This window comes from Dermochelys coriacea, chromosome 2, assembly GCF_009764565.3.
Source record: "Dermochelys coriacea isolate rDerCor1 chromosome 2, rDerCor1.pri.v4, whole genome shotgun sequence".
NCBI classification, from domain to species: Eukaryota; Metazoa; Chordata; order Testudines; family Dermochelyidae; genus Dermochelys; species Dermochelys coriacea.
In genome coordinates, this window is record NC_050069.1 from 226,480,881 (window position 1) to 226,492,277 (window position 11,397).

Below are 11,397 nucleotides of genomic sequence, written 5' to 3' on the forward strand. Positions count from 1 at the left end.
ATACACAGAGAAAATGTGTTACTGTCATCACTCTTCTGCACTGTAAACATTTTTAGAGCATCAGATGATTCAATGTTTGAAACAGAAAGAACTCTGTCCTTCCCTCTCTTGTGTGGATTATTGCATATCTTGCAAACTCAGCTGGTGACCTGTATGTCTGATAGATTTAAGATTAGGGGTGCTGCATGCCAGTACCAACATAGCAGAAGACAGAAGTCACAGGATCTAATGTACATAAGTGCTTGCAGGATAGAGGCTTTAAGACTGTGATCTTCTAGTAGCAGAGCCCATGCCTTTCTATGTTTGAAGAGTGCTCACCACAAAAGGGCCTTCCTTGATCTGGACTGAAGTTGCTGGATCTCATTATGGTACAAATAATAAATAGTATGAATCTAACTGGATCTTTAAAAACAGGATATTCATAGTTGAGGCTGAATTATGTTGTTACATGGGCCATAGGTACTGCAGAGATCTTAGCATGCTAGGTGATTGCCATCAAGAATATTGCAATTATATTATCTGGGCACTAGAGGGTGAATGGAGGATGAAATAACAGCCTTACCTCAGTTTCCAAGTCAAAAGGTCACACTATAAACTAAGTTTGTGAGGATTCTCTTCACCATTTACAAGGAAAGAATCTTTAACTGCACTTGTACATGATAACAGCTATTGAGCTAGAGATATACAGAAATGCACCCCCCCCCATGTTAAGGTAGAATTTAGGTCTATTAGAATGCAGTATTTCAGTTTTTAAAAAATAGCCTTTTAAAATATTCTTGTAAATTGGCAGTTTTGTGGATAATTTATGTGAACAAGTTAAAAGCCCTGAAAAAATAGGATTTGTTACAGAAACTACAGTGCAAGTGTGCTACTTTACAAATAGTGCTACTGTTACAGAAGGATGAACTCTGGTTCAGCATCCCCAGTTCTCCAGGCTATCACGATATTGTCCTCTATAGAGAATAGCTAGAGAAACATGTTTATTTATATATGCCTGCTCATTTTAGATCAGTGGCCTTCTAAATGAAAGAGCATAGCATTTGATTAAAGAATGCCTTTTACGAATATTCTTTAGTCTCTCAGTCAGTCAAACTTTGTCATATCAAGGCTTTTGTTATATTATCTTCTTTATGAGACACAAAGTAGAATTTTGCAACATTGTTTCTTTTTATACTACAATACAGTCTACTCATAAATATGGTATACCAATTATACATAGCATTGTCAGAAATCCTATGTCTATCTAAATATCCTTGAGCTATGGAACATTGGATATGTTTGGAGTATTTTACTATGGTGAAGCATAAACTATTTTAATATGCCCAAAAGAAGGCACCTTCATATTTGTTTAATCTACTTAGACTTGACTTTTACAAAAAGTCCTAAAAACCACGATAGGTGCATTTGAAATATGTAGACAAATAAAAGTATGCCAAAGAAAAATGCAAGAAGAAAGTTGTGCACTATGATAACGCTCCCTAATGACTATTGGAAATTACTGAATTTTGCAAATTAGCATGCAAATGAACAAACAACAAAAACAAGAATGATGCACAAATAAGATGTAGCTTGCTGCAACAATTTAATTTTATGATATACTGTAGTCTATTCTGTAAAAATAATGAAGACTGAGCAATGTGAAATTCCCTATATTTAAATCTTGGAAGTCCAAATTATAAAATGTGCAGACCCGAACTGCGTAGACTAGCAAAATGTTACTTTGTATAGAAATGACATTTCAATTATTAAATACAAAAATTGTTATAACCCTAACTCACTTTCTGCAATGCATAAATGAATAAACAAATATTCGGTTTCAAGGTAACTGGTCATAACATCTCTAATGTTGTAATTATTCACCTGATCACAAAGGACCTGCACTTCAAATGAAGCTGAATGGTTTGTGCTTTAGACCATTAGAGCTGAATGCTGAGCAGTACTACTTTAACTGCTAGAACAGAGAATTTTTTAAAAAAAAGACAATATTTAAGAAAATGGACAGTACATTTATGCTAAAATAAAAAGCCCTATGGTTAAATTCTACTCTCATGTCTATGAGGGCATATTTTTGCCTTGAATTTTTAAGTCTTGCTCCCTTCGTATTGCATGTTAATTTTTGCCTGATCTTTTTTATAAACAATTTATATCCCCTACAATTCTGTATAATGAAACACAGTGCTACCTTATAACAGTGGAAAGCATCAGAAACCCAAAAATCTCAATTATTCAAGTATGCCTACCAAAACCGAACCTCTGAAAAGGCACTTTGGAAGATAACAAAAATGTTTTGGAAAAAAGCTTAGAATGTATGTAGTTCTTCAAAAACCGAAATGGATATATTTTCATGTACATATTTTACAGCTCTGGTTTAACTAAACAGTCAAGATTCCAAGAAAACAAAAAAGGCTGCATACTAAAATATTCTTTGTTTATATTTTATAAACACAGCTTGAATGTGATTCTGGCAGTGAGAAACTGGCTAATTTTTTAATAGCAAATTTAGAAGGGCTTTTCCAACTTAACCTCTCCTTTGCCAAAAATAAAGAAATCTGCAAGCTTCTTTCTTCTCCTGCCATATAGCAGATCTCTTTTTGGATTTCACACCATCAACCATATCCTATCAAGGATCTTGAACAGTATACATTAGTTCTTTTGAAGATTAATCTGGACTGTCCTAGACATTAAAAAGAAGCTGCATAATGCATTCCTATGCTGAATTCTAGCTTGTACTGTGAACGCAGTTAAAAAAATCAATACAATACCCACACCTTGTAATATATGAAAATAATGAATACAGTATATATTGAGTTACTGTGAGGCATATGTAAAAGGACAAGATCATTTTGTACAAAACCTCAATTTATTTAAGAGAAATTAAAAATATGGTATTTAATATATATAAATTTCTATTCCTCTATAAATATAGATGATCTTGTGATAATGAAGAAATAAATGAATACCAAATTCAAATACCATTGCATTTCAGGATATGGTAGCCAGAGATAACATTTATGAACCTAAATACAGACGCTTGTTATATAAAAACTTTAAAAAAATACAATCAGGAGGGAGAAGCATTCTGCTGTTTTTCATACAGAGAACTAAATATTAAAATGCATCTGTGAAGAGTTACATTTGATGTGTCTTGTTTAAACCTCTTAAAAAAAAAACAGAAGCATACATTTTTTAAAGATAGCAGATATATTGCACACATGCTTCACAGTATGCAACGTAATTATGATACTAGAAAGGACATCAGAGTTTCCTTAAGGTCTCATATCCCATCAGACTATTTTGTTTCTTGGTGGTTGTTGTTGTTGTTTTTTAATAGTGGAATAAATCATCCCTCCCTCACAATGTGTACATAATCGAGCATTTTAATACAGGGGCATTTTAATGTTTTCCACTATTTCCAGATTGAAGAGTCAATTTTTAGATTTAATAAAAAAGCTGAATACTGCATGTCATTCCAACTAATCTCTTTTTACTGAGCTCATATTTTCTGACCCTGTTTATATTGAGCAGTCTATTAAAATAAGTAAATATCAAGTACCACAACACAACCTTCCAGGTAATTCTCCCTCAACTGTTTCATTGACAGAAGAAACAATGTTATACCACACACAAGCTGACCCATCAAGGAAGCAGATGGCCAAGAAACTGAGCACACAAAAATTAACATATATAACTATCCTCAGTTTTCCTTCCCTCCACACACACTGAAACTTTTGGGACAGCAACAGCCAATAACCCCATTTCTGATGAAAGGTTAGCCAGATCAATCACCTTCTAATCACTTCATTAGAAAAAGAAGTAAGTTTATTATACAGGTTAAAAGGAAAAGTTGCTATCTATGCCCTCTTATCTCTCTTAAGCCATCAAACATACTATAGGTGCAGCTGATATTAGACCTCCACTCCTGACCGCTGACAAAACAAACACATGGTACAGTTACATTTAAAAAAGCAGAAGGCAGTCAGTCCCCCCATCTAATGCTAAGTGTTGACAGGTTTAGTCTGCTGCTCTGCCTGATCAGACACCTCTGCGCAGGGCTCAGGACATTGTTTCCTCAATGGTTGGGTAGCTGGGATAAGATCTCCTTGGGTATATATGGCAAGGACTAGACATGTCTGGTACTGGGCAGCAAGGGTCAGACCATCTTCCCCTCCATCATCTATGGCGGAGCTCACAGAAGTGAGGTAAAGCTGCTTTTAAAAAAGCCCCATCCCCTCAGGATGCAGGCAGCAAGACTCCTCCATTATGCATCAGGTATATGGGGCAGGGATCAAGTCAGGTGTCTGTGCCCCTCCCCATTCCCACCCATCTTGTAGGCTGGCTGGGATCAGGACCCAGCCTGTGTCAGGAGGAACCTTAGGGAGTTACAGCAGCCTTAATCTAGGCCATGCTGTTCATGCAACTGAACTCCAAGCAAAACCATTACAAAACCTGTGCTGGGATGAAAGGAGTGGTTTGTTTTAGTTGCTTTTATTTTTCCATCCTGTACTAAAATGAAAAATAAAATCCAATGCCAGTTAAAAACAGTGGGGAAAATCTGCAAATGAGTTAAAATGTCCTAAAATAAAAAAGGTGAGAGATCTTTGTAATTTACAAATACAAATATACTTACAAAATCTTACACAGGCTATTTACAACCCTCTCCCCCAACCACATATAATGTTCAGTCCCGACAGGAGGCAAAGCCTGTCCCATCTTAGGAGTTTCCCCACCTGCCTCGTTCCTCTCACTTCCCTGCAGGCTGGAGAAATGGCTAGCAGTCTGAAAAGTTTGCCAAGAGTGGATGTGCAGCAGCCTCTCCCCCCTTCCCTGATTGCGATTGTGGGAACACAGTGGAGTTTGGTCCCTCACCTGCCCTCTCTGGTTGGGATGGTGGGTGTCCTTCAGCCTAGCTGGGTTGGGTTTCACACTGTGGTTTCCCCTTGCTTGCTGTTGGTGAGCCTGGTATAGAACTTCCTCCAGGAATTGAGTGTTTTCCCCGACCAGATCCAGAAGCCCGAGGTGATACCCACGATTAAGGTCATGAGATATTTGATCATGAAGACAGTAAAGTCAGGGCTCATGGGTGGATGGTGGTAGCTGCTGTGGTTATTGGGGCAGGGGATGGCATAACTCTTACAGCTCTGGGCGACCCAGCTGCTTTCCCACTGTTCCCTAAAGGCTTGCTCGTAAAAATAGCAGGCGATGACTATGGTGGCAGGCACCGTGTAGAGGACACTGAAGACCCCTATCCTCACCATCAGCTTCTCCAGTTTCTCTGTCTTGGTGCCATCGTGCTTCATGATGGTCCTGATCCTGAAGAGGGAGACGAAGCCGGCCAGCAGGAAGGAGGTGCCGATGAACAGGTAGACGAACAAGGGGGCCAGCACAAAGCCCCGCAGGGCATCCACGTTGTTGATGCCCACGAAGCAGACGCCGCTGAGCACGTCGCCGTCCACCTGCCCCAGGGCCAGGATGGTGATGGTCTTGATGGCGGGCACGGCCCAGGCGGCCAGGTGGAAGTACTGCGAGTTGGCCTCGATGGCCTCGTGGCCCCACTTCATGCCAGCGGCCAAGAACCAGGTGAGGGAGAGGATGACCCACCAGATGGAGCTGGCCATGCCGAAGAAGTAGAGCATCATGAAGAGGATGGTGCAGCCCTCCCGCTTGGTGCCCTGCGCCACCGTGCGGGCGCCGTCCTCGGCGAAGCGCTCGTTGCAGACCACCCGCTCCTCCAGCAGGAAGCCGGCGATGTAGGCCACGGCCACGGCGGTGTAGCAGCCGGACAGGAAGATGATGGGCCGCTCCGGGTAGCTGAAGCGCTTCATGTCCACCAGGTAGGTGAGCACGGTGAAGAGGGTGGAGGCGCAGCACAGCACCGACCAGATGCCGATCCAGGTGCGGGAGAAGCGCAGCTCCTCGGGCCCGAAGTACATGAGCCCGTAGAGGCGGCCGGGCTCGCAGGGGGCGCCGCAGTCCTTCTCCCCGAGGAAGCGGTAGTTGAGGTAGGCGGGCACCTTGAGCGCCCGCGGGCAGGCGAAGCGGCCGCCCCGCTCGCCGCCCGCCGGCCCGGCGCCGCGCGGCTGGGGGTGGCTGGTCCAGAGCTCGGGCAGCAGCGAGGGCGCGGGGGTGCCGCGCTCGGACGTGTTCTGGCCCACGCACAGCTCGCCGGCGCCGTGCACCGGGAACTTCTCGCAGCGCAGCGTGTCGGGCCACTGGAAGCCGAACTTGTTCATGAGCGCCTCGCAGCCCAGGCGCGCCCGCTCGCACAGGGAGCGGCAGGGCGGCAGCGCCTGCTCCAGCACCGTGCACACGGGCGCGTACATGGAGCACAGGAAGAACTTGAGCTCGGCCGAGCACTGCACCTTGACGAGCGGGTAGAACTGGTGCACCTCCAGCCCGGCGTCCTCCTGGTTGGTGTGGCCCAGCAGGTTGGGCATGATGGTCTGGTTGTAGGCGATGTCGGTGCACAGCGGGATGGAGATGGGCTGGCAGTAGCCGTGGTCCGGGATGGAGATGCCCCGCTCGCCGTTGTACTGCTGGGGCTGGCCCCGGGCAGGCAGCAGCGGAGCCTCCGCCCACAGCAGCAGCAGCAGGAGCCCGAGACACCCGCCGGGGCGGCTGCCGCTGCTGCTCCTCTTCCGGCCGCCCGCCGCCGCCGCCGTCTCCCCGCCGCGAACTTCCCGGCCGTGCCCGGACGCCCCCGGGGGCGCCCGCTGCTCAGCCATACTTCGCCGGCCCCTGCCTCGGCGCCGCTGCCGCCTCAGCCGGGCTCCCGCCGCCGCCTGCTGCCTCTGCTGCGCCCGCATCAAACTTGAGACTCATGAAGGGGGGCAGGGCGGCGGGAGGGGGACACCCCGAAACTGCCCCGCTCCCGGCCCCGCCAGCGCTCCTCACTGCCCCGCAGAGCCGAGTGGCGAGAGGCGGCGCGCGGCTCCCCGCGACAGCTCCAGCCTCCGCCGCCGCCGCCGCCTGACCATTTGTGTCAATCCCTCAAGTGCGCTCCCCCTCGCCTCTCTCCCTCGGACCGGTTTCCAGGCGCCCCGCAGTCTGCCGTTCGCCAGAAGGGAGGAGCCTTGAAACCGACGCCCGAGTTGCCAGCGGAAGGGACCGTCTCTCAACATCTCACTCAGCTTCCAGGCGCAGAAGGAGGTTGGGTCGCCCAAGCGCCGCTTTTCAGCCTGTCCAAGGCACAAAGGAAGCAGAGGCGGGGGCTTGCGGGGGCCGGGGCGGGGGGTCACTCTGGAGGAGGCCAGGCTTGATGGGTTTTGCTTTAAAAGAAAAAAGAGGAAGGCTTGGGAGGAGAATAGCCCCATATGCTGTGAGAGGATAATGAATAGAATAGGGCAGACAATCGCTTTTCATTTTTATGGTTAAAAACTCTGCAGTTCACACTAATGAAAGAGGGTGAGTCAAGGCTAGGATCAGAACAGATGTTTCTAAGTTAAAGTTTCGTGTTTGCAACTTAGGAAACACATTTGTTCCATAGTTTACAATAAAAACTTAAAGATTGTAACCTGATGCAAGAGTTTCTTTGGATTCTGGTAAATATAATTGTGCTAAGCTCGCAGTGTCTTAACACACTTCGAAAACTTCAAATTGACACACTATGCCAGTGAAGTACATAAGTAAAACTCTAAATGTCATTTGTAAACCAAATAACCTCTTCCTAGCACACACACCAAACAACCCCCAAACCCTAAAACAGCCATTTTGTGTGGGACCCTCAAAAATATAAAGCCTCAACTTCGTCTCTGGTACAAGTGTGTTCATAGATGTCAGAGATTAATTTGACCACTGTCTTCAGAAAGTGATGAGAAAAACATCAGCCAGCAACACAGAAACTTTGAAATATGCTTTAAAACTATCCATTTGCTGTTTTAACAGATCTATCAAAGGGGAAGGCTGGACCTACCAAGTTTTGTTATAATAGGCATTTGTGTTGTCCCTCTTCTCTGCTTGCCTGTCCCTCTTCCCTGCTTGCCTCTTCTCTCCTTGTGAAGATTTAGTGAGCTGTAGCTCACGAAAGCTTATGCTCAAATAAATTTGTTAGCCTAAGGTGCCACAAGTACTCCTTTTCTTTTTGCGAATACAGACTAACACGGCTGCTACTCTGAAACCTGTGCATACTGTGATACCCTGTGTCTTCAAAGGAATGGAAGAACAGACAAAAAACCAACACCAAAAAAGCAGGATGGAAAGACAGTTTGTGCCAGCAGAGCTAAGAGTAGCTTCCTCCTGAAAAGTTAGGATTTTAGGAATGTTACAGACATTTTTTAGAAAGAATTGATAGATTCCCCATAATCAATACCGCACAAAACATTGAATTGGTTAATATATGTTACATTTTGGGTCCATCAGTCTTGACAGTTTCCCTTTAAAGAAAGGCAGCTCTCTTACTTCCAGTTCCATTCAAAACACAGCAGGGATTTTGGGGAGAGGGAATCAATATTTGACTCAGGGCACAATCATAGGGGTGGGGGAGAAAGGGATTGGGGGGATGACAGTATAATTGTCAGGCTTCCAAAAGGCAATTGCAGAGAATGGAGAGTAAATTAAATTAAAAACTGTGACTTGTAACTGAGCATCTTTGTAAGATTTGTATCGCCATAATTTGTTTAGTGTAACAGGTTTTTTGGCACAAAAATGAGGAACAACCCTTTGAAATTAGGGTCCCTGATAGTTACACTGAGTATATACTGGTGGTGTTCTGAAGGTTACAAAATAAAAATAAGTATCAAAGGGCATTTATCATATCAATGTTGAGTTACTTTTACATTCTAGGGTAAATGAACTATAATAACCTAAAATATAAAAATAATAATTACAACAGTTTTTTCTTGCCTAGCAGACTGTTACTTTAGGTCAGTGTAAGATTAAAGCCACCTTACAAATACCTTGGGACAGGTTTTTCTAAAATATACACTACTTCTGTAGATTGCATTTTGTTGAGTGAATGTGCATACAGTAATTACCAAGGATAGCCATTTCTTCCTATATTTCTAAGCTACATGTGCTTACAGCCAGAGGAAGTCATGTTGGCTCTTTCAAAATGCATACTCAATTTATTAAAAGAAAAAACTGGTAAAAGCTAGATGGAAAATGTACTTTACTCACTGAAATTCAATAATAATAATAATAAACTAGACTCCTATAATCTCAAAGTGTTTTACAAACATGGAGTATCTGGATCCTAAGAATAACTCTACACTGTAGAAATTCAAATTCCCATGTTTGACTGACTGTCCCAAAAATCACACAAAGATACATTTCTTACCATCATTACAGTGTGCCCAAAGTCACACAGTGAATCAGTGGCAGAATCAGGAAAGAGAAGCCAGGTCGTTCTGACTCCCAGTCCAGTGCTCTGACATGTTGGACAGCCCTTTTTCTTTCCCTAAGCCAGTGTTTCTCAAACTTTTGTACTGGTGACTCCTTTCACATAGCAAAACTCTGAGTGCAATCCTTCCCCTTTATAAATTAAAAACACTTTTTTATATATTTAACACCATTATAAATGCTGGAGGCAAAGTGGGGTTTGGGGTGGAGGCTGACAGCTCATGGCCCAACATGTAATAACTTCATGACCCCCCGAGGGGTTCCAATCCCCACTTTGAGAACTCCTGCCCTAAAATTTTGAGGCCTTGCAGTATATTGTGCCATCTTCAATTTGTACACCGAGGCATTGTATATCACACTTTTATTACACGGTGTCAGAAGAAAAAGAATATTTGGCAAAAATGGGGCAAATGAAGCCATCCGAACCCTTTGATCTGGAAGAAAATGTGGTAGAGAACTGGAGGAAGTGATTGCATTGCTTTCAAATTTTTCTGGAAACAAGTGACATTACAGAGAAATAGGAAAGCGTGAAAACCACCATTCTACTGCATATGGCAGGCCCTGGATATTGGAGGGCTATAATACATTCCTGTGGGACCGTGAAAGGGAGTTGGAAACTCCTACGAGGTGAGGAAGGTCTCAGAGCCCAGGCTCTAGCCTGAATGTTTTTAGCCCTGCAGCCCAAGCCTGAGTCAGCTGACCCAAGCTCTGAGACTTGGTGCCATGGGGTTTTATTGCAGTGTAGACATACCTTCGCTGTCTATCTTGTAGTAACAATAGATGTCCTATTTTGGACCAGAGTAAACATGTCCATTGAAGTTAAAATGTCCAAATAGGAAATCTGCATCAAATATCAATTTATAGACTATAAACCTCATTTGGCTCACCATGCGATTCTAAGTAAGCTAATAACTGATTGTGAGCCACAGTTCACAAGTGCCTTATTTTGGCAATTCTCCTTGACATATTTGTTTTAGCACATCAAGTCAAGCCCTTACTATTTATAGTCACATGTGTTAGGATAAAAGTCAGTACAAGTAGCAAAAATGTGATAAAATAAAATGTAGCTGATTCGAGAATTCCACAGCTATCACTGTAGGATCATCACAACACACCTCAGTGTTTTATTAGGGCTAAGATTTCAGAGACTTACAGGTAGAAAAACAAAAACCTTAATCTACATATAACAAACTTCTTGAGCCCAAGACAGTTAACCCCGAGAGAGGTACAAAAAGATTTATGTGCCTGAAAACTGTAAAAGAAAATATACTCTTACAAGAATCCCAGACAGACGCATCCATTGCAAAAGTGTGAGAGATTTCAAACAGAAAGTGTCTAGCCACCTGCACGAAGAACATATATCATGACAATGTCATTCCTATAGGAGAAAAAAAAGACACATAAAAAACCTAAGTTGGACCCTGGCACTCTATTTCTTGGGAGATCCAGAATGTTACTGTCAGTGCTTCTGTGCTGACAGAAATAGCACAAACCCACACAGTCACTGACAATGAAAAATACTAGGAAGAGGGAACATGAGGCCCATGTGATTGCCTACCCAGCAGCCAGTCAGGCCACTGCATAAGGAGTTGTTCTGAGAACATGAAACCATGTGACCAGAAAACCATTTAGGTTCAGAGGTAGTAGTTATCAAAGATGCAGAACAATCCTCTTTTCTGTCAGAGGGTTCAGGTCATCCAGCCCTGAAATCTATCCCCAAATATCTCTATTTATATATTTTGTTATTAGTTTGTGGTTGTCAGTTTTGGTAGAAATTGTGTTTTATCTACACTTAATTTGGGGAGAAAAATCTACCATGTGGTAGCTTTTCTAATCCTGATCCATATCACGCAACTTGGGCCAGGAATAAATATCAGTCTCTTAGGAGCTCTTCTGGAAGTTAGACCCTTTTTACATCTGATACTTAACGGAGGCACAAGAAGAAATGATAAGCACATTCAAAGCACACTATAGAAAGTCTCTTCATCACAGTACCCACAACAATTTTTTTGGTCGATAATGTTTATAGAGCAGTTTAAACTAAACTCAATATATATTGAGCAT

The 11,397-nt window shown here is 43.4% G+C and overlaps 1 protein-coding gene across 1 annotated transcript; it reads right to left on the reverse strand.

The window, feature by feature from the left end:
* Positions 1-1,566: 1,566 nt before the first annotated feature.
* On the reverse strand, positions 1,567-7,026 carry FZD1 (frizzled class receptor 1). Its single transcript, XM_038392870.2, has one exon. The coding sequence runs from the start codon at positions 6,801-6,803 to the stop codon at positions 4,920-4,922; it is 1,884 nt and encodes a 627-aa protein (XP_038248798.1). The 5' UTR covers positions 6,804-7,026; the 3' UTR covers positions 1,567-4,919.
* Between the last annotated feature and the right edge of the window lie 4,371 nt (positions 7,027-11,397).

Excerpts from the sequence above, each read along its gene's own strand:
- FZD1 (XM_038392870.2), bottom strand. The coding sequence starts at position 6,803 with ATGCGGGCGCAGCAGAGGCAGCAGGCGGCGGCGGGAGCCCGGCTGAGG.